Here is a 24,502-nt window from a genome sequence, read left to right as displayed (position 1 = left end):
CAGCCTGAATTGCTGATGTGTATTGCCCTTATAATTACAGGTGCCTTTGTAACTGCAGAGGTCTGTGGTTGTTCCTGCCTGGATTGCTGAGATTTCGTGTTCAGCCTGAATTGCTGATATGTATTTTTTGTTTTAGATCTGCAGAAGTTTTGTTTGTTCCGGCCTGAATTGCTGATATGTGGTTGTTTTGTAATTACAGGTGCCGTTGTAACTGCAGAGGTCTGTGGTTGTTCCTGCCTGGATTGCAGAGTGCATGTTCAGCTGAATTGCTGATATTTTGTTTTGTTCCGGCCTGAATCGGCGAGTTTTGTTTGTTCCGGCCTGAATCGGCGAGTTTTGTTTGTTCCGGCCTGAATCGCCGAGTTTTGTTTGTTCCGGCCTGAATTGCCGAGATTTAGTTTTGTTCCGGCCTGAATTGCCGAGTTTTGTTTGTTCCGGCCTGAATTGCCGAGATTTTGTTTTGTTCCGGCCTGAATTGCCGAGTTTTGTTTGTTCCGGCCTGAATCGCTGAGGTTTTCTTTTGCAACGTCGTATTCTTCTCATGTCTTTTGGGGTTTGTTCAATGTCAATGCTCAATGTCTTTGTTACACTGATTATTCACTGATCATTTAACACATTCATGTTTGTATTACCATACAGATTGTGGCGGCTGTAAGGTATGTAGGCTATATTCATGTCATTTAATCACTTAAATTCTTTTCAAGTTTTGGGGGATGTGTTTGGTTTTCCTAAACATTAGTTGTATAGATCCCCTTTACAATGGAGTCTAATCTCCAAATAATTGTTTGTAATTGTTTAGTTAATTGTTAGTACTAAATGTTTGCATATCTGCAACGAAGTCTCTCCTGATTGAAATGTAGCTCAGCGTAAATTCTGTCAGGGAGACTTCTAATACGTTGTCTCTATTCTCTTTAACTGATCAGCTGGGCAGTGGGTGTTTCGGTTCTGTATACCAATTAGAATCGGGCACGTATGTTCTATCCAATCACAGCATGACTACCTTGTTTTAAATATCTTCTCTCTCCCATTTCTGTCAGTTGTATTTTCAGACGAGAGTGCGACCCGCCTCCTCCCCTTCTACCTCCAGGCATTGTCGACGGTGTATCGGTCTTCTCCCGGCTGACGGCCCATTTTAAATCTCGGATTTTCTCACCACCACCACCATTGTCTAGATTCCATTGGGGGATGTGTTTGGTTTTCCTAAACATTAGTTGTATAGATCCCCTTTACAATAGAGTCTAATCTCCAAATAATTGTTTGTACTTGTTTGGTTAATTGTTAGTAATAAATGTTTGCATATCTGCAACGAGGTCTCTCCTGATTGAAATGGATTAAAGTGGAAGAGGCAAAAAAAACCACACACACTCTGTTTACTTAAAAGGGCACACTGACAAATAAGGATGAAGTGAAAGAATGGGATGGCATTGTCAAGACATGCCAGATGTAAATCAGACAAGGGGGTGCAAAGTACAAAAGAAGTTAACAATTCTAAAGATTTCTTTGAAAATATATTTTTTTCTTTAGCCTTAGGCTGCTTTTGCACCCACAGCTATCGGGGGAGGAAGTCTTTCTCTTTGAATTGCCTCTCCTGAGGTTTCTTCTGATTTCTTTTTTCTTCATCCAAGGATTTTGGGACGATTTTAATTTACTGTATTCTTGGTTCAAGTCAGGGACTGCCTTTGTTCAGTGCAGAAACACCAAGCATAGTAGACTCCCAGTAGGCAGATATGTATGACTTGTCGGTTTGCATGACTGCCCTAAATGAGTGGCAGATTAGTGAAGGTGAAATGAAAATTGCATAGCTGAAGCATGGTGTCAACACACCATGAAATTGCTCATGAATAACAGGTGAGATTTTTACACTTTGTCTGTGTACATGTGTTAGTGAGAGTGTGGGTGTGTGTCAAATGGTGAAAATGGCTGTGAGGATATGGTCAGGTAGGGTGCTACTGGGCTGTCGATGCAATTGCTGTGCTCATAAAATGATAGGATGACAGACAACTGTGTGTGTGTATATGTGTGTGTGTGTAAGAGCGCAAAGAAATGGACAAAAAGTGAGACAACAAGACTAATTGCATTATTTATTTCTTATCTATATATGGGACAGGGAAAGGACACAATTTTTTTCCTCGCTCTAATGACTCCTATTTTCAAGGTGCAACCTGTCTTTCTAAAATAAGAATATTGAAATGTAGAAAATATGCAGTTGGCAGCTTATGCACATAGCTATTTTCATTTATGACTGTTACATAAGCCTGCACACAGGTGTACAGAACCAACAATCACCCAATGACAAAATAACTTACACACACTTGCATGCACATACATACAAAAGTATATCAACATATTAACAGATGTTCGCACACGCACACACACACACACACATACCACACTCAGACGCCGTCACATCTGACAGTCTTTGAAGTTGCCAAAGTGTTTTCCATCTTTCTCTCATGTTGTTTTATCTTTTTGTTTCCCCCTTCATCTGTGACACACTTGTATCTGTCAGTCACCGCGGTAACAAAGACACATTGTTACTGCAGCTCATTTAAAAGCATGTTGTCTGGTAAGATGAGTTCCCTTTCAGAAAGTCAGAGAAAAACACATTGATCTATGGGCATTAAGATATAAATGAGACTTTCTGGGAAAAGTGTTGGGCCACATTACTTTTTATTGTGTGGAAAGAAGGAAACATTTTGAACTCTGAAATCATATGAAGAACATACTTTAGATTTAGCTTTAGTGTCATCCATATGCATACTAACACAGCATATGCAGCATAGGTATATGTACTGTATGTATAGGTGAGTCCTGTTTTTTCTACATATACCTATTTTCCCTTCCCTTTATTTGTGTCGTTGTGTGTACTAACTTGTTACATACACTCTCACATCTTGCAACTGAGGCAGGTCAATCTCTGTCATAGGTAGATGGCACTCATATATTTAGACACTAATTCATGCTTATAGAAACATTTCCTCTTCAAAACATTTGAGTCAAAACACATCCAAGCACAAATACATGTGCGACCTTCTTAGTGTCTAAGAAGAAAGCTAGCTTTGACTGCCCGTGGTGTTGTCTGTCAAACTTTTGGCAGAAAAAAACACACACTTATGCACAAGAACTAATTCTGATGATGATAATGTTGGCGCACTCCTTATCAAGTTTCTTTCTCCAGCAAGATTAGAGATGTAATTTTTTTTTTTTTAAATAACAATTGATAAAACCAGAAACCACTGGTATAGGAATTTGGAAGAGCAGAAAAAAAAATCGTTTGAGTTTTCTCTTCGATTTCTTCCACCAGCAGTGTTATGACTTTGGTATAAATCCAGGAAGAATGCCTACACTGATCACCTGCTCAATTAGTCATGCTGGCACTCGTGGGTGGCTGGCTTTGTTTTCGAAAGTCAAAATAGAGAACTTTTCTCTTCAAAATCACATATTATCTGAATACTGGGGTTGGAATGAATCCTCACAAATCTAAACTTTTTGGACAACAATCACAGAAACACACAGAGACACACACCCGCATTCACCATTCAGCAGTAAACCCCCTGTATATTCTTACCCATGCAGTGGCGATTAGAGTGGAAATCAATTTGAGGTGCCCATGGCTAAATTGATATCATTATGTTTACTGCAGGCTGAATAATGGATGACTGTATCATTATATGGGGAAGTAATGGGACGAGACAAAGCACAAGGTAGACAGCTCGCCGCAGGTGAGAGCTATAATTAGTGTTTAGTTCCTGGCACACCCATACACGTACAGATGCATGCATTAGTGGGACAACAGTGGCATCATGCAGGTGACCATGCATACTGTGTGCTTAAAAATGTAACCTGCGCATAATAATTTCACTTTAGTTACTCTGTTGGTGAGTTGTGTGATGCAGGGCAGACTTCTTGAGATGTTGCATGTGTTTTCTTCCGCTGGTCATTAGCTCTAGCTGTCTGTCATTTTATTATAAACACCTGTTCGCTCATTTTGCACAGCAGTTGGTTGCCTACTGATGTTTCTGTGTGGTGAAATAAGGTCCAAAACAATTTCACAATATTACTCACTCTGCAGGTAATGTGTTCTGGACACAAATCAGATAACATGTCTGTCCTCCACTCGTAAATACTATGTGACAATAACTGAAATTGGATAATATTTTACCCTGTCCATCATAAAAATAAAAATTGTATTCAAATGTATTAAGTTGGCTTTAGTCAGATAGAATATCACTAAAAAAATAAAATGCGGCATTCAGGTTATGTTTCTCAATAAATTCAAGCATTTTGGTTGATGTAACTGATCATTTAAAAAGAAAATATACATATTTATACGTTTTACCAGCCACGAGGACTATAGGAAATACATGAATGGCATTTTAAGCCATTTTTTTAACATTTAGCTACGGTGGGTCAAAATCCAGTTACTCCCCAGGAGTAACTACCATGTGTGCATGGGTGCAAGAAACAACTAGCACCACCGGAAATAGTGCTATTTTTTCAGCTCATCATGTAAAAGTGGATGTAAAAGGCTCTGTGGAATTTTGATTGTAAACAAACAAAAGATATGTTTACCTTCACGGTGACTCACCAAAATCCATTGTATGCAAAGGGAACCTTTAATGTCATTTGTAAAAAATTCAAGATTTTTGTTTGACATTGTATACATGTTTTTTTTCAGTACCAAGCACTCGGAGATCTGTACTGACGATATTAAAACACACAAATTGTAAAAACATTGTTTCTGCCTGTACTCAATTTGATGTAATGTTACTAAAGGTTTATGGTACAGCAATGTGATAAAAAGCTCATCAATGAGAGTAGGAGTACATGTACAGTGATTACATGTTCAAAAAACATTACATTCACTTTACATCATTAATATGGCAATTTACCATTGTGTACATACATATTAATTATTTAGTAAAAGACAAAAACTGTACTGATTAGATGCTGGTATTCCATGTGATGGTCAAACGCTGATCCACATGAACATACTTTGAAGTAGCATTTATAATCAGCTCCTACAGACACAAGAAGAAAGATATATGTAGTTTAGTTAAGTATGCATGTTGCTGTAAACCTATGCTACCCTAAAAATAAACATTCTTTCAGTTCACTGTATGGCATCCTGATCTCCCCTGGCACATGGTAGATCCTAAATCGGATCTGCTAGAATGGTCAACGTAGTTAGGTTTAGTCATGGGGAGTGGGGATTGGTTAGGGTAAGAATACCAGGATAAGCCAATCAGAGGCAGATAAGGCAAAATAAGGCGGGCCACGAGGCACATCCTTCGACGTTGACACGTCTAGCAGATTCGATCTAGCATCTACTGTGGCATATCTATCTTACTTCTGTTACCTGGTTGTATGCTGTTGTAAAGGCTATGTATAAGTAATGAATGTAAAAAAAGCATGTGTTAAAGAGATGGATAAAACATACTGTACATAGAAAAGAGTTTAAGAGATTTTTTTTCTTTAATGTCTATGACCCAAATCCCAAGTCCTGCAAGTTAGGTGAAATGATGACTCTAAATTGGTGAATGTCAGTAATTGCCTATCTATACACTTTACATGTTAGCTTGTGATAGACTAGTGGCTTGTCCAGGTTGTACTCTGCCTCTCGCTTATTGCATACTGCATAAGCTAAGCTCCCTTTAAAGGGGTGATAGAATGATTATATAGGGTATTTTACACTGTTCCTTAAAGGAACACGCCGACTTATTGGGACTTTAGCTTTAGCTCAGAAAGGCTTGCTGCAAAGCAAATCACTCCGCCCAAGTAGCAGAAGTAGCAGAGCTTCGCCTTTCTGAGAATATAGTTCCCAGTTTGTTTACGGTTAGAAGATGGCTGTGTCTCATGTTACGTTGTTTTTGTACACGCTGTGACTATACAAATCACAACATGTAAATAGGAACATGTTGGCGTTATTTTGTCACTTATTCGGAGCAGTAGGCCAGTTACATGCAGGTTCTGTGCTAGGCTAAGCTACCGGTGGAACCGTCAGACAGCGTTACAACACGCACGGACACGAGAAGGGTACGTATCAACTTGTCTTACTCTGGGGGTTATGGTGAATAAGCTAAAGTCCCAATAAGTCGGCGTGTTCCTTTAAGGTCTCCTAATAGGGTATGTAACATTGGTTGGGCTGAAAATTGCCCGAATGCTATTTTATTAGGCCCTTAACTACCCTGTGAATATGGCTCTATTTGGAACAAGAGCTTTTCTTCCAAATATGGTATGCTCATGAATATTTAGATGAGCTGCGCGCTGATTGGTTTGAGCGAACCCCATAGAAACACATTGGAGACGAGACAGTAGGTCTCATATTTCAGACACTGCAAAGTTATACATTGTTTGTCGGCCTATTTCGTTATTAAATTCACTTCTGAGACTTTTTTAAGCGAGAAATCAACTATATAAAGCTCAAATATGGGCCGTTTTACGAAAATTGATGGCTAATTGCAAATTTAGTAACATGTACCCCAAGGTCTTATAAAGCTAACAATGGTGTCCGATTTGAATTTAATGAATTTTTGTGAACATTAGGGGTTTCGTTAGCTGCGACTGTCCCTCCAATCCTATGTGTACAGGTTGCGGCTAGTTAGCTTCATTTTTGGCGTAATTCGAGTATATTTCCAGTTTGAATTTCGTCACGCCACTTATATAACATCTACCCCAAGGTCTATAAAGCTAACAATGGTGTCCGATTTGAATTTAATGAATTTTTGTGAACATTAGGGGTTTCGTTAGCTGCGACTGTCTCTTCAATCCTATGTGTACAGGTCACGGTTAGTTAGCTTCATTTTCGACGTAATTAGAGTATATTTACAGTTTGAATTTCGTCACGCCACTTATATAACATCTACCCCAACGTCTTATAAAGCTAACAATGGTGTCCGATTTGAATTTAATGAATTTTTTTTAACATTAGGGGTTTCGTTAGCTGCGACTGTCCCTCCAATCCTATGTTTACAGATCGCAGCTAGTTAGCTTCACTTTCGGCATAATTAAAGTATATTTACAGTTTGAATTTCGTCAACTCAGGTCTCAGAAGTGAATTTAATAACGAAATAGCCCGACAAACAATGTATAACTTTGCAGTGTCTGAAATATGAGACCTGCTGTCTCGTCTCCAATGTGTTTCTATGGGGTTCGCTCAAACCAATCAGCGTGCAGCTCATCTAAATATTCATGAGCATACCATATTTGGAAGAAAGCTCTTGTTCCAAATAGAGCCATATTCACAGGGTAGTTAAGGGCCTAATAAAATAGCATTCGGGCAATTTTCAGCCCAACCAATGTTACATACCCTATTAGGAGACCTTAAGGAACAGTGTGAAATACCCTATATAATCATTCTATCACCCCTTTATAGATTCAAAATAAAACGTCCTGTACCAGGCAGAAAGAGCATTCCCACCTCACCGTATTTAAATGACATAGTCCCAGCTGCTTTCTACTTCTTTCAAGTTGTTACCCTATCAGACAATACTTAAGGAGATGAATGGATTGTCTCACACTGATAAACCACTTATTACTATGTGCATACTGTGTCATCCTCATTCCCTCTCTCTCATTCCTCTCTGCCCTTCCTTCTTCCCTCCGCCCATCTTTCATTCTTCCTGTTTATCCCTTTCACCTCTGTATTCCATCTGTATTTTGTTGTGTATTCTCTTTCTCTCTCTCTCTCTCTCTCTCTCTCTCTCTCTCGCTCGTTATTTCTCTCTCTCCACTGCTCTCTGTCCTTCCTTCCCTCCTTTTCAAAGATGGACTGTCTTTTCTTTATTCTCTACCCATCATTGCATCCCCAACACACTCCCAAAACCCCTCTGTCATTCTGACTTTCTTCATCTGCAATTCTTGCCGTCTCTTCCTGCTTCTTCCTGTCTTTCTTCCCCAAGAACAATATAAATCAAAGGCTTTTCGCATACGATTATTTATGGAGCTGCTGTAGCTATCATTTTCATGCTCCTGATAAGTGCACTGAGTACAGTATACAACCTGGACAGGAACATTTTATTACAGGCCATATAAGGAGAGGCAAGACACACCCTGCTTACCTTCCTCTTCTATGATCTAAACTCTTCTTCCCGACCAATTTTTACATTTTGGGATTCTTACATGTACCATCTCTGCAACCTCATCTAGTGATTGAATAAGCTGGATGACCCTAGCTCAAGCCCTGTTTTGTCCACCCTATACTGAAGAGTCCTTGTGTCAAACACTGAATTCCTTCTAGCTGAACGTTGTAGTTGACCCTGACCCTCTGATCTCTTTAGAGGAGATTCACACACGAACACTATGGGAATTTCCTTTGATGTAAAGAACTGACAATATGCCAATGTTTCTACTGTCAGAGTAGCCACAAAAAATGGCACTATGGACAAATGAATCACCAAGTATGTAACAGGGCCACATGGCTTGGCTTCACATTTACAATTCCTCCTGATTCTCTATCGCATTTCTCTCTGCTCAACCATTGGAGCAGATGATGGAGCAAGCAAGAGGAAATGACTCTCATTTTACTTGAGCAGCTTCAAAATCGCTGTCCTGAGTCAAGTCTTCAGCTCTGTGTTCATTACAAAACAACAGTGCCAGGGGGAATGCAGAGTTGATTACAGCTATTAGATGACAAAGTGCGGCACAGCAGGGGTTGGGTTGTGAAACTAACTTTTTTTTTTGTAGTGACAGTTTTTGACTGGCAGGGGAATGCTCAATGAACTTGGATGCTGGGGTGTGTTTATGAATTGTGTGCATGTAACGATGAAAGACACTCACTGAGCTACTGTAGTAATGCACAAAGTGAACTCTTTCATACAATGCAACTGATTGTATGCATTTTAGACAGTGATTAATATGATTATTTTGGGGTTATTAGAGCAGAAATGTATCTGAGTGCATTTGTGGGATGCAACAGATTATGTGCACATTTGTTAATACTGTTCCATTACCATCCAAGTTTCCCGTCCCTGCTAGCGGATCAGTCTCAGTCTAGTATTTATGTTCCTAATGATCAGTGATTAAGACTTTGCAAAAAAATAAAATTGTTATTGATCAACAATGGTTAATTTTAAGCAAATGCTGTGAGGCAATTCACTATGAATTAAAAAATGAAACAGATGTTTCTGTTTTTAAAAAAAAGCTTTTCTGTGGCTTTAAAACTGCAGCATGATGTAATTTGTTTAATTTTCCATTAAACAATAAATCAGATACACCAAACACTATCAGTCAGTTTATGTCTGCAACTGTGTGCACAAAAATAACCTTCCATTGCCAGTAAGCCATAGCCATAGACCATTTTCCGTGTTTGATGACGTTGGCCAGCAGCTGGCTGAATTGTGTTTATCAGAATGAAGCTAATGCACAATGGCAGAAAGCATTAGGAGCACATCATTCTAGGCCTATTTAAAAGCTTAGGGGGAGGATGGCACTATTTGTTATAATTGATCCAACATGCACTATACTAACTTGTATTAATACAGATACATATTTATTTTTTACATTAGTTATGACTACATTTACTAACCTGAGTGTTGAGGTCGTGCTGTGGGATCAGTGAATGCCCCGTTCCAGTCCCATCTGTTAGGGTCACCTGTGTGATCTCAACACTGCCTGCTCCCCAAACCTTCACCACACCCAGGGTCAACCGGTCAGCAGGGTCCAGGCCATTGTGGAGGACCTCAATGGACAAGTTGTTCTGGTAGTGAAAGTGTTGGAAACGGGAGGATGAAACAAAGAGACAGTGTTATTGAAAATAGGTACAAAAAAGCACTTGAATCATATTAAGTAATACATATTCTACTCTATGCTTCATCTCTTTATTGAGTGAGATTCAACATTTGAGTATCTTTCTCCATGTCATTGGTTTTATACAGTATTATAATGTTTACTCTATGCTTTGGTTTTAGTAGATAATCTTTTGTAGGGAGAGTTTGAATGTCTGAATAGTTTAACATCTGTGCTTTTACTGTGCTCACGCTGTGAGAGACACACATGCTTGGGCACACACAAACAGATGTTTAAGGTCCCTGATTATCAATGAACCAAAGTACTGACAGACCCTACTAAAATGTTCACAGACAGACAGACAGACAGACAGACAGACAGACACACACACACACACACACACACAAATCATTCAGAGATCCATCCAAAATGGCATATGATCTGCTAATCTGCCAGGCAGCAATGGCCACATTGCCGAACTTATCCTCATCTTCTCACATCTGCCTGTTCTCACAAACACACACACTCACACTTTCTGTCTGTCTGTCTGTCTGTCTGTCTGTCTGTCTGTCTGTCTGTCTGTCTGTCTGTCTGTCTGTCTCTGTCTCTCTTTCTCTCTCTCTCTCTCTCTCTCTCTCTCTCTCTCTCTCTCTCTCTCTCTCTCTCTCTCTCTCTCTCTCTCTCTCTCTCTCTCTCCCCCCCCCCTCCCTTTGGCTGTCAGACTGTGTGCCTGTTTTATCACTGTGTGAAATTGCTTTGGAATGAGCCTGATGGTAGGCAGAGGACATCCACAGATGTTTGGCCATGGTAGCTCTATGTGGCTATGTGTATATTGTAGATGTGTGCATATATGTATGTGTGTGTGTTTATGATTAAGAGTGTGCTCATTACTGTGTGTGTGTCTGCGTTGGATTGTGTGCCTTTGCCTAGCTAAGAAGCAAAGAGGGCTGGGTTAGTCCCATTAGTCCCAGTGATTAGGGGGTTTCTGTCATGTCTGACTCAATATGTGATCAAACTGTGGCCTAGTAAACACTCCGTTCTCACTGAAATTAGCCATAAGACTTGCACATACTACACAAACTCTTCTTTTGTGCAGCACAGGTGCAAACATAGGCACAATTTCATATGTGTTGTCTGTCTTTATATATCTATTTTTACCTGATTGGTAATGCCATGGCTCCACATAAAAGTGCATGTACAAGGTTGGTGGGGTGATGCAGCTGAAGTTGTTTTGATCGAGTTGCACGGTGCAGTATTGGTACCCATTTTGACATCAAATTGCACCCTAATTCTCTGCAGCTCAGACCACCTTGTTGTACTCTTTGTTTGTTGTTTTGTATGCACCTTAGTGTATTTGTTTTGTTGAACCCCTTGCCATGTCCTAATATATAATTAATTTAATAGTATTTATTGATAATGGTAAAGCATTTGACCTATTAGACATATTGCATTCATCAAATTAGAGGTTGTAGATGGAGCACATATCGTTGTTAATTGGATGAAATCTACATATATTCAACCTGCTAAGGGAAGCATCTGTGGATAAGAATCACTCATTACAAAAAAAGTTGTACTTTGATGCATCTTTAAATCTGTACTAGGTGAGAAAAAGGCAAGTGCAACACACAAGAAAGGTTTTTTGTGTTATTTTGGAATCAGTGTTTGTGCTTTTGCCAACCAAAGCCACAATATTGCTCTTTGTGCTTTTGTTTGTCATATGACATTGTCTGAGCGGGTAGTATGTAAGTGCAATTTTGTGCCAAGACAAGTACCAGGAACACACTGTAATCTGCATAATCATGACCACAGCTGCTCCACTTCAACCACCTCTGCGTGAGCATGTTCAGTTGAAGCCATGAAAATACTACACAGGTGTGTCCACAACAAAAACCTTGCACCTGATGAAGATGACATTGTCACTTCATTAGGGCTGTCGGCTTTGTGATGTCACCGAGCTAAAGGCTTTATAGTGCGTTCCATTTATCTCGGAACTCAGAAGCCGAAGCTGGGAAAGATGTCACACCTTAGTTGAATGCGTTCCATTTACAAGTCAGATTTTCATTGTTCTCATTAGCTCTAGCCAGGTTAGCCATTGTTAGCAATACCAGTTTATAACAACACATTATGCTGTTTTTTGTGCAACATGTCCACAGATAGAACTTGGACAGCACTGTGTGTACGACTGATTTAGTGAGACACAAAAAACACAGAAGTGCTTATAACTGTATGTTACTACAGCTTTCACAACTGTTGATGCACGGAACAGCCATGTTGGATTTTGAGCTTGGGTTACTCGTCCGAGTTCCGAGCTCGGAAATCCGAGGTCAGGGGGCGTGTTTCCGACTTTGACCTTGGAAAATCCGAGTACAAATGGAACGTACTATTAGACTCTTACTGTTACATTCAGACAAATTGCCTTGGCAACATCCATCGTACTGTATCAACTTTCTTATTCCACCATCTTAAAACTGTAAAATATGTAATGTGACGTTAGCTACTATAGTTAGCAGTGGACACTTAATAGAATATAGCAGCAATTTCTACAGTCAAAATCGGGAGCAGAATTTGAGGACACTGGCAGCCAAGATGACATTGTTTACTGCCGTTAGCATGTAGTTAGTGGACATACGACAATGTCAACACCGCAGTGGCTTAAAAAAAAAAAAATCATAGAAGGCCAGCTTAGAGTTGTGTAAGACTTAGCCGAGTGTAGAAAAAATGGTTGAAACCGGAGCGTTCAGAATAGTTGGAAATCTGAAAGTTTTAGCTCACAGGGATTTGCCTAAATTATGTTTACCTCATTATTTGTTGTGGCCACGTTTAACATGAAAATCCAACATTATAACATTGTAGATATGACAGAAAACACGGAAAAGCATAATGTCCCCTTTAATGATGGTTATAAAAGTAGTATTATTAAGTGATTCGTCAACTTAAAGTGGCCATATTATGCTCATTTTCAGGTTCATAATTGTAATTTGAGATTGTATCAGAATAGGTTTACATGGTTTAATTTTCAAAAAACACCATATTTTTGTTGTACTGCACATTGCTGCAGATCAGCAATGTGTCAGGTCTCTGTTTTAGCTACAGAGTGAGACCTCGCAACTTCTGTAAGATCTTTGTTGTCAGTCGCACATGCGCAGTAGCTAGGTAAGGATTACATGAGCTAGCTAGGTGTTTCTGCAACTTCGGCCTGTACAAGGCAGGATTAGCCGGGAGACTTCTTCTAAACGAAGGCACACTTCCAACTTTGCATGGAATACCTGCAGAACAGGGACATGTAAGTAGTTCTATACAATTTATTTTGTAGATTAGGGTGAATTTGTGTGTGTTGTAGCAGTGTTTTGCCATTGAGAACGAGCTAGCATGCTAGCGCTAGCATGCTAACGGTTAGCCCCCTAGGTCCCTCGTCTCGGCTAGTTACGTAGAAAGCCGTGCAGATTTTGACCAGCTCACCCGGAGACTGAAGGCAGGACACATTCAGAAAACCGAATCTTACTCAAAACAGCATGGATGGTTTTCTTTCAAAGTTTGTATGCGTGTGGAAGCACCAGAGACACAAAATAACACCCCAAATCTCAGAAAAAGTGATTTTTTCATAATATGGTGTCAAAAGAAGAGTTCTAAGGGGTAAAATCTAAATTCAAATCACCACCTTAGAGTTAAACATAAATTCTGTGCTAATTGTTTCCAATGGGTAACCTTTGACATCCGCCTCCCACAGCTCTGTAGCATGGTAAAGCACGGGCTCATTCTCCAGTCTCGCTGCATCAATAGCAATAATGATGATAAATACATAAAAAAGAGACAAGACATGTAGTTGGCTCTTGAACTCACCTTTTCTGCTGTGAAGGAGGTCAGAAGATACTGTTTTCGCTCAACTGTGTCTGAGGAGAAAAAATAAGGGTGAATTACACACAGAGCGAGAAATGGAGACATTGGAGGGACCAATAGTGGAAAAAGCATTCAGAACCTTACCTTAAGTAAAAGTACTAATACCCCACTGTAAAAAATACTCTGTTACAAGTAAAAGTCCTGCATTGGAAATGTTACTTAAGTAAAAGTATGTAAGTATCATCAGGAAAATGTACTTAAAGTATTAAAAGTAAAAGTACTCGATGCAGGAAAATCCTCACAGAAACTGGAAACGATCCAAACAGTTCTGTGTTTAATCGTCTGTCAGATTAATGTAGTGGAGTAAAAAGTAGAGTATTTCTCTCTGAAATGTGTAGAAGTAGAAACTAGTACAAGTAGCTCAAATTTGTACATAAGTACAGTACTTCAGTAAATGTACTTAGTTACATTCCACCACTGGGAGGGACGGAGAAAATAGGTGTGTGAAGACCTGAATGAATGACAGAGGGACAGAGAGATGGCACACAAGTAAATAAATGAGGGACTGTATGGATAAGTGAGTATTTATATTGACCACAGGACTGAGTTTGTATTCATTTGACTGACTGGACGGACAAGTAAATAATCACCTGATGAGGTGCATGAACGAGTGAGTCATGTAGTGAAGGGTTGCATTAAGAAGTGAATGAAACACTGAGTAGCTGCATTACTAAATAAAATAATGACTCATTAATAGACTCATCAATGCATTGACTCAACGCACAGCATGACTTCAACTAATTAGTGGTTGATTAAATGAGAGTAGATTAGTAAATAATAGAATTAGGGTAGTAAAATAAATGATTGACTAGCTATGCTGCTTAACTGTATAAAAGGCTGATGTATTGCTTGCATGAATGAAACTGATGAGTGAGTAACTAACCCACTGATGAGTCAGCCTGACTCAAGTTACTTGGAAAATAGTAATTAGCTACTAATTACTGATTACTTCTCCAAGAAAGTAATCCAGTTACTTTACTGATTACTTATTTTCAAAAGTAATTAGTTACTTTACTAGTTAAGTTACTTTTCAAAACTATGATGTACGACCTGAATAAAACAGTGGAAATTGGCAGCATGTCCTCGACAATATAGCCAGCGACGAGCTTCTTCAGTTCAGCGGCACTAAGTCCTGTCGCTTTTAAGTCTATTTTCACCTGTTTAGCAGGAGAGGGGCCCTCGGAGGTTCGCCCGGTGGAATTGGATGTAGCCGCAGCGGTCATGTCAGTTGGGGGTTCAGATTTCTTTTTCAGTGAGTTTCACATTCCTGTGCCGGCTTGCTAGGTGCTTGCTCAGATTTGAGGTGGAATTTTTCGCTGTAGATAAAAGTTTTCTTCCCACGCAGAGTGTACAGCGGACGCTGATGTTTTTGTCACCTTTAACTGAGTCAAACTCAAAGTAATGTCGGTACTTCCAAGCATTAAACGCTGCATGGTCCTGCTCTCTTCCGCGCTCCATGTTGTCTCTTCTTCAACACTACACATGTCGTGTTTACCACTGACGTCGCGGCTCTCATACCTCATTGTCACTCACGAGACAGTCTTACGAAACAAAATCACGGGGAAGTAACAGTAATCTAATTACAGTTTTTACAATTGTAATCCCTTACTTTACTCGTTACTTAAAAAAAGTAATCGGATTACAGTAACGCGTTACTTCTAACGTGTTACTGCCCATCAGTGCAGCGGAGTGAATAGCTAACCTTCGAAAGTGGAACTTAAACATGCAGAACTCAAGAAAAGCAGATAATACAGGTAAGAAAGCACTATAGCTAGAGGCAGACTAAACAAGAAAGACATATGGAGGCTATGCTGCAGACAAACAGAAAGACACAGAAGAGAGGAGCAAGGGAGCAGATAAAAGAGGAGTGATGGAGAGCATATCTCCAGGCAGCGAAACAGGGAATTACTGTAATAGTTTCTGTCACTCCCCTTCTCTGTCATCCCTCGTTCTCTCTCTCCCTCTTTTCCTTGTCCTTACACAAACACAAAAACATCTTCTCACAGAAACTACTTTACGAATATCTCTGTGTGTGTGTGTGTGTGTGTGTGTGTGTGTGTGAGAGAGAATGAGTGAGAAAGGGTAGGAAGACTATGTTGTACTGTAACTGCTAAAAACTATGAAGAAATTCATATGCAGGAAAAAAATAACTCCATGTGCTTTCTCATACTGTACATGAGTTTAAAGCACCACCAAAGCACTTTTCCTCCTCGGTCCCCCTACAGGTTTAAAGCGGAATTGTCCATGTCTATGTCTCATTCAAACTACAGATCGCTACCCGATCTGGCAAACTTGCATAGTGCAGTTATAGTCGATAGAGGGCCGCAAAGCGAATGCTGATGTGCCGTTCACCCTGTTACGAGTTGATGAACCACTGAAATGATTTTGGAAACATTATTTTAAGGTACAAAATAATCTTTGGTGTTGTTTTAACACACACGGGGGTCAATGCACTCATGTGGATCTTCATTTCCTGATTTTCTAAATCTATTTAATTAAACTTATTAAAAATGTATCGAAACTAACCACTCAAACTTCCTGAAAGGCCTATCGTAACAGTTATGGACAAAATACACATGGCAATACACTGGTAAGAGCACACTATGTTTAACCATGTATCCAGCTAATTTAAATAGCTCACATTACTGTGTTGTGTGAACAGTCCACTTCATTTAATATTGTATTTGGTGTTTTCTTTTGCGGGGTGTAAATGTTCCACCAAAACAAGTTTGTTCCTGAGACCATTTTGCAGAGCCACCATCTCTGTGTCCAGAGCTTAGCACCACCCAAGACGATTGCGATTGGTTAAAAGAAATGCAAACAACCCAGAGCGTTTTTTTGGTTCTCATATCCTCTTACTCCACAGCGCTGTGGAGTAAGGTCTGGCAATGCGAGACTAGTTCTGAATGTACTTTAAAAGGGATATTTTTCAAGTTTTCTTATTAACATGGGAGTGGACAAATATGCTTGCTTTATGCAAATGTTTATTATTATTATTGCAACAATCTAAAACAATAACAAATACTGTCTCGAATATTCTCCAGAATAACCTTAAAGGTACTGTATGCTCAAAAAATATGCTGAAAGCATAATATGGCAAACTCAAGCCCATCAAGCAACAACAGCTGGGCATATTTAACTGAATGTAACATTACTTGGTAATACTACAATGTAGTGTCCCATTTTACACTTTTAAAGGTTAACTAAACATCCAACTTCTTTTAAGCAGCTTAACACAGAATAATACACCTCGTGCATTACAACAACAGACACATTGTACCAGTGCATTGGTGGATGCAAGGATGACCTTTCACTTACCTATTCCTTCTCCATCATCCCAGAAGAATGATCCTTGAGCAGTTTGGTTGTCGCTCAGGGCAACGATCAGTCCTAAAGGATTCCTCCGACTTAAATAAAATGGGTAGAGAGGGTTATAGCAGATTGTTAAAGGACACCATCTATTTATACCTGCTGCTGAGGACAAATACATTAACATTCCTGCTGGGGGGATCCACCTGATCTCACCTCTGCTGGAGCATTCATCGCCCTCTCACCGCCTCTCTCATTCTCACCGCCACTTTCTTTAACTCACACTAACAATCATATATGGCATTCTTTTTGATGAGTGTTGGTCATACAAAAAAACACTCAAACACAAAAGCAATGCATACACATGAAACCCCTTACCCCGGCACCCTACAGTATTTCTCTGCACAGGCCTTGATGCAGACAGAAAACACACACACTTCACACTAAACACAGAGGAAACTGACATGTAGCTACATTATGTGCTGTCATGATGTATCAGCCATGATGTGTGTCCACTCACCTGTAATATGTAGTGTCCTGTGGTTCCTGCCAGGGTAAAATATATCCCCCTCTGATATGAAGGTTAATATGATCCAAGGGTGTGGGCATGCTCAACATCTTGCTGCGTACTCCAACATCTTTGGCCTAATGAAAGCAGCATACTTAAATTCCATTAAAACAGTTTAAATGCTATAAGTAATTCAGCTTTGATTCATTTTATACAACAATTCCTTTGTGGTTAATTGGCATTTGAGCGCCAGTAAATCACAAAGCATGCAGTAAAAAACATGACATCTCTAAAGGCTACTGTTGAAACATTACAGTAATTTATGACAGGCCAAAAGAATTCTTTGCAAACTTCTTTCTTCCAGTATTTTATACTTTGTCCTTGATCCTTTTTCAAACAGCTTGCATCTCTTTGTGTGCTGAATGGACAAGTTTAATGGAGGTAACCACTCCCCTCCACCATCTCATGCACCCATTTAAATGTTTCTTTCTCGAGTTTTGTTTGGCTTTATGATGCTTCTAACAGATGGGGAGTCCCCTAGCAATAAAGAGACAGAGCGATTGGTTTGTTTTTGTCATCAAGCCGCCTTCTGCCATTGTTGAGCTTCAAGTCTATAATGATGTTGTCAAAGATGTCTCTTGTTAATATTGTCATTCAGGTTCTTGTTGTCGTTGTGGTCTTAGTCTCTTTTTTTGTGTTGGTCTGGCTACATATTTGTTTTTGTAAAACTAGTTTTTAGACATAACACACCTTGTAGATGCAGTGCTTTGCATCTTTCAGATAAGGTGCACAGATGTACTTTCATATGTTATAAATTGTTATGCATACACTAATTTGCCAGTCAAATGTGCAATCTCTTTCAACAATAGACACTGTTAATATTGTTCAGTGTTATCTACTGTATTGTTGCACCAATGGTGTGCTTGAATGATCATTTTCATCGGCAGTATTTATGAAATGCATTAGACAAGACAGGGCTGGCTTTGGATTCAGTGAAGTCTTCTTCTTTCTCATTGTTTTCCGGTTGTTATGGACCCGGACTCACCGTGTGGAAGTCATACCAGCGTGCATTGGGAACATAGCCATCCACACTCCTGGCTCCCTGTCAATCACAAAGTCAGTTAATCAAAAGTAATAACTCCAACCAAATCATAGAGAGACACAGGCAGAGTAGATAGACTGACAACTATCTCTGAAATGATTGAAAAGTCGCATCCGTGATATAGTTAATAATGCATAGTTATATAAGTAAAAGAAAAAAAAAGGAAAAAAAGCTAAAGCGTGTGCATTTACCTGGTTGAGGGCAGGGGTGATAAGTAGGGCAGGTCCCCAGAGGAATTGCTTGTAGATGTCCCATGTGGTTTTATCATCCACAAACCTGTGACACACCAGCACAGATGCCATTAAGCCTGACTGAATCTTTTTTTTTTACTAACGCTCTTTCCTGTGTCCTTAGACCAGACGACTGTTCAAGTGCTTATTCAGAATTCAATGGTTTGAAGATGCAAGCCAAATATCCCTGCCAGACTCACCCTGCCAGCTCCTTAAATACCATCTGTGACTTTATAAGAGTCTCTTAAAATGAATAAATATGTTTTTTTCATACAGTTACACACATTCACATCTGATAGCTGGCCATTAAATTGAAACAGAAAGTGCCTTTTTCAAGGGTTTCTTAAAGGCAGCTGCTGTGACAGGGAAGACACTTCTAATTTGTCTTACCCTGTCAAGTTATTCAAATCAAATCAAAAGTCACAAACCAGTATGGATATATAAATTAAGGGAGTTTTTATCTCCCATTTAACACAACATATGTAGCTTAATAAGTATGCTTTGATGGTAATATTTCAACAACTAAAACAGTGGTGCTGAAAACACGTTAGAGCACTTAAATGAAAGCTCTACCTAAATAGTTTTTTAGTCCAGCAGCCATCACGTATGCTATTCTGCATACTAATGAGAAACAATGTAGTGTAAAATCACGTTATCTTGCCAGCAAATCAGGAAAAAAGATCCATCCTGGTAATAACTAAATCATTTGATTAAGTGATTACATGTAATGCTTGAGCCATGATGTTAGCAGAAAAGATAAGACCTGTGTGTGTTGTGAGCCTGTGCTTACTCATGCAAGAGTGGTCTGACTACTGTGCTTCCTTTGGTATGAGCCTCAAACATCAGTGTGTACAGGTAGGGCAGGAGGGTGTAACGGATGTTCAGGACGTCCCGGGATGCCTCGGCGAATGTGGAATTCCAAGCAACAGGATCTTGTCTCTGTGAGAAAAAAGTATTAAAGTAGTCATAAAAGACAGGTTAACCAAAATGAATAGTAATAAAAACACTATCTCAGGTAACAAGGGCTGGAGTTGCTAGAGTGTAAACCCCAAATCCAATAAAGCAATATATCAGGTGATCCCCTAGTTGACAAATTATAAGTTGACAACCTGTCTTAGGGTATGCAAAATGTCCAAATACCTGTACAGCATCCACTGACTAAGATTGTTTACTTGTAGCTAGAAACAAGTGCTCAGTGTTTGAGTAAACAGATTTACTGTTTCAATAGATGTACATTTCAAAAGTCTACGGTTCATTTCTCTCATTTACCAGCACAGATACACACGGACATGCAGGGCTCTGTAGGAAAAAGCCAGCGGAGTATGAATGTATTACTTTTACATTTGTCCGTAAAAAGTTATTTCACTGGAATTCACTGTATAATTTTACGGATTTTTTCCGTTTTTTCTACATTAAGTGTTAATGCCAGAGAAATACAGAAAAATACTTTTATTTAAAAAAAACCCCATTAATTTAAGGTTTTAGTCTGTAAATTGATATAATGAGATAATATAGTTGTTTAACAGGATAATTCCATTGCTTAACGGTCTTGAAAGTTAAATTACATTGAATTTTATGTAAAAAGACAAAAAAAAACAACATAATTTTACGGTGTGTAAAATTGAGGCCTCTTTCTGGTTTTTTACTGTTAAACCTTAAATTTAATGTAAAGAAACGTTAAAAAACAATCGTGAAAAAACGGTAAAAAGTCTGGCAGCAAAAGTTGCCAAACACTTACCGTGAAATGACAGTAAAAAACCTTATGTTATTCTACAAAGAATTTATTTTTAAAATACAGATATCTACTGTACATTTTCTGTATTTTCACAGTCCAACTACTGTAGATTTAAAAAGAATTGTAATCAAAAAACATATTTAGAATGTTAAACAAATGTATAAATCTGTACAAACACTGAAAAATATTGCAAAATACCTTAAAATTACATAATTTAAATGAAAACTGCTGTTTTCATACGGTTTTCTTTGGTAAATTCACAAGATTATTCAATCCATCCACAAGAACTCCCTGTTAAAGTACAGATTCCTGGATGTAAAACACATAAAAATTATGTAAAATGACTTTCAAATACCCTCCTTTAGGCGTTTATTTTATGATTATCCAATCTATTTACGGTAAATTCCTGTTTAACACTGTGTTTTTACTGTACAAAAAAGAGAAGATAATGGGATAATACCTTCCAGAAACATTGTAATAATAGTCATTACTTTATATAAACAATATTTGAGAGTATTTACAAGCAACTCTCCAATATATCTACATACTTTTACCATTAATGTGTGTTGTTTACTTTAAATAAACATTCATTTATAGTTATTTACATGTCAAATTAATGTAAAATTACCCTATTTGACAGCCCATTAATAGTATTTTAAAAGCTTTAGGCATTTATTTTACATGATTATCCAATCAATTTACAGTAAATTCCTGTTTAATACTGGTTTTCTACTGTACAAAAAACAATATGTGATAATAACTTGCAGAACCATTATTTTATAGTCATTACTTTATATAAACGTTACAATCAACTCTTCATTATGTCTACAGGCTTTTCCCCATAAATGTATAAGGGTTTACTTTATATAAACAATATTGTATAGTGTTAAAAAGAAACTATCTAATATACTGTCCTTTAATCATTAATATATCAGGTTTACTTCATACAAACAATACTTTATAGTGATTAAAAGCAACTATTCAATATATCTACAGACTTATCCCATTAATGTACTGTGTGTTTACTTTGTAAAAATATTTGACAATATTTACAATTAACTATCCAATATATGCATCAGAGACTCTTCATAGGGTAAATATTGGTATAATGTATAGGGGTCCATTTTAGCTTATTCAATGTGGTCTCATACTGTGTGTTAGTGTTTTAATCGCTGTCAAACTTCATCCTGGCCAGTGTCTCTTAATGCAAGTCTACTAAATTCTAGCAATAGAGTAGGACTTTAGCTTTGCAGTTATTTGAAGAGGGGTTAACAGAGGTACTGAGACAGGTAGGACCAGCCATACCCGTTTAATGCATTGAATGAGGCTGACATGAACCCTCACTGCATGGCCTCAACAACTCCACAGCAAAAACCCACAAGCAATTGTTCTCAATTATAGTTGGATCAATGTAATTATATTAGAAACTACACTACTGTAGTATTTTGCAAGCATATTTATGGTAATACAAACAGTAAAACAACTTGGCAGCACACAAGCTTAAAAAGCTATAGGACTACTGCACCAAATCACCACTGGTGACAAAGATGCTGTATTTAGATCTGTCTTTGTAAAAATAAACATTCTTTCACCTAAATATTTGTGGAAACAAAGCCATAGCTTCAGTTATGGGAATGCATAAGAGACAAGAGTCAACCTAAACTACAGGCCTTGGATGTACATGATGTCTATTTTAGTCCAAGTCTGTGATATGCTCATCACTATATAATCATGTTTTGGTCTGGTGAATTAGTTGACAAAAGAATCGTGCAGCCACAGTTCACATCACATAGGCCCACAACCCTATAGGCCTACAGGATGACGATACAGTACACAGAGAGCCAGGCAGCCTACAGCCTGGGTAAGCCTACATCTTCACCATCCTAATATTTAGGGGGCATCTGATGTTCTTGCCTCATTTCACTTCCGTGGAGGCCATGGGCCTATTTCAGATTCATGGCCCAACATCTTTTTCCATTGACTGCTTACTTTGCTGATGTCTGCGGTGATGTCTCATACTGTGTCCACTCTGGCTTTTGATGTTTGTTCCTGTCTATGTCATGCAAACAGCTCAGAGCATGAGCTTCCCCCTTATGTGGGGTAGAATGAATATTCATGCATGTCCGGTACCTTAAATGCCTCACCAAGACCTCGGTGATCTGACCACCCCTGCCTCTGAAATTACAATACAATTTCCATTGACTTGCAATGGTTACACAGGCATTGATGCACATATTGGGCAATGTGTGTTTCATTAAGGTGTAACATTAATAAGTTAAATGGATTGCCTGTGCCACAGCTATGCTACACTTTTATAAGGGGTGGAAAATCAATATTAATGCACACCAGTACCTCAAATACAGTATGTACCTGCTTGCCTAACTTGCACACCACCAAACCTAACTTGTTCCGCTAGTTCCAACCCTCATACAGTTTAATTCAACCCTGCGTTGATAGGAAAGTGTGTCCCCTCCTATGAAAGACATGCCTACCGACAAACAGTATGGACATCTGCAACATTATGCTTATTTGAGAAATTATCTGTGATTTCATTTCAAAACTGAAGGAGTAGGCTTTTCATAAAAGGCTGTTAATCCACTTTAAAAACGTTGGAGTCTTCCAATACAAACTCCAAACTGTTTTAGGCAAGGCTCAGTGAATGTTATGAAAATAAGCAATTCAGAAATTTGGGGACGTTTTTACTGTTTTTCCCAATTCCCCACAGTCAGAAACTAATATGCATGCGGGACAGACCTCTTTTTAATGTATTTGGTGTACTTCAAATAGAATATGTAGCATACATGTTCTTTATCCTTATGAAGTTGAAATTGTTGTTAAAACAATTTTTCTTAATATTAAGACCCAAAGTGAGTCACAGTGTTCAACAAAATGCAAGGTCATTGTGCAGTCTACTGCTCCCTCAAATCATTTTGCCTCTCCCCACTTTCTACAGGTCAAAGGGAACAAAGAGTTTTTCATGGGCTGAGGTAATATACGGTGAATAAAGACAGGGAGGACACAGTATGAATAAAGCTTTACATTGGTGTGCAATATATATTTTTTCAATTTAGCAATACATGCAATGTGTGAAAGACTGGGAAGGGATGCTAGGGCTCAACAGTTCAACCAAGGCTTCTAGCATCAACGTGAACATTGATAATCAGGGCGTGAAGCGATGTAAGACCTTAAAATGGTTGAAAAAACAGAAATGTAAACAGAAATGGTCTCTTTAGTCTAGGCTACGTGCTTCAGGAAAGTGCGCGCAGATTCAAATAATTGAATGTTGCACAATCATTGGATGAATCATGCCGGGCAGAGACGATCTTGACCAATGATATTGTTTGACTTCATGGGGGGCTGTGCTAACGTCAAACTCATCTCGACGCAGAGACAGTGTGGATAATAATGTAACGCAGGAGTCAGGACTTCTCCACGATGATTCACATTCAGCTTTCACTTAAGGTAAAGTAATACTTTTCTTTTTATGTACATGCAGTTTCCTCACGAGATATCAACTGGACACGAGTTAAGATAACACTTGCATACGTTTCACAATTTTAAAATGTCAGCAGGGATAACGTTAGCATTTGCCGTTTATGTGCCTTATCAAAGTGTGTCTGGCGTTAGCTAACGTTACATTAAGACTGTCCTTATGTAATGTTAGCCCTGAATGTGAACCATGCACCAATCGTAATTTTAGCTAGCTAGCTAAATATATAACAGTTAACTAGACAGTTAGACAGTTTAGCAGGTCAGCTTGATTTGCTGGGTACTAGCTAATACTAGTAATTAAAGAAACGTTATAACGCTCCGTTGCTCCTAACGCTAGTAGTTAGCATTACTGTTAACTAACCGGTAACCCGCCGTTTAACGTTACCTACCACCTAGCTAGGTTATGCCTCAAGTTTACATAAGCTATCTCAGCTGACTAACTTTACGTTGGTTCTATTTTATGAACAGTGAACCACATGTTGTAACAACAACAAGTTACAACT

General features: G+C 38.7%; 1 protein-coding gene across 2 annotated transcripts in view; it reads right to left on the bottom strand.

The window, feature by feature from the left end:
- Positions 1-4,751: 4,751 nt before the first annotated feature.
- Positions 4,752-24,502, bottom strand: part of si (sucrase-isomaltase (alpha-glucosidase)) — an 83,014-nt gene continuing 63,263 nt past the window's right edge. For both annotated transcript variants that reach the window (XM_031293323.1, XM_036001437.1), the window contains exons 42-49: positions 19,563-19,711; positions 18,734-18,818; positions 18,486-18,542; positions 17,453-17,577; positions 16,942-17,030; positions 13,567-13,616; positions 9,527-9,697; positions 4,752-5,021 (exon numbers count right to left, since the gene is read on the bottom strand). In XM_031293323.1, the coding sequence (XP_031149183.1) occupies positions 4,944-5,021; positions 9,527-9,697; positions 13,567-13,616; positions 16,942-17,030; positions 17,453-17,577; positions 18,486-18,542; positions 18,734-18,818; positions 19,563-19,711 (804 nt within the window). In that variant the 3' untranslated portion in view covers positions 4,752-4,943. The remainder of the gene's footprint in view (positions 5,022-9,526; positions 9,698-13,566; positions 13,617-16,941; positions 17,031-17,452; positions 17,578-18,485; positions 18,543-18,733; positions 18,819-19,562; positions 19,712-24,502) is intronic.

This window comes from Sander lucioperca, chromosome 5 (assembly GCF_008315115.2).
Source record: "Sander lucioperca isolate FBNREF2018 chromosome 5, SLUC_FBN_1.2, whole genome shotgun sequence".
In the NCBI taxonomy this organism is placed as follows: domain Eukaryota; kingdom Metazoa; phylum Chordata; class Actinopteri; order Perciformes; family Percidae; genus Sander; species Sander lucioperca.
The sequence above is the reverse complement of the archived record's forward strand: the minus strand, read 5'-3'. Positions and strand labels throughout refer to the sequence as shown.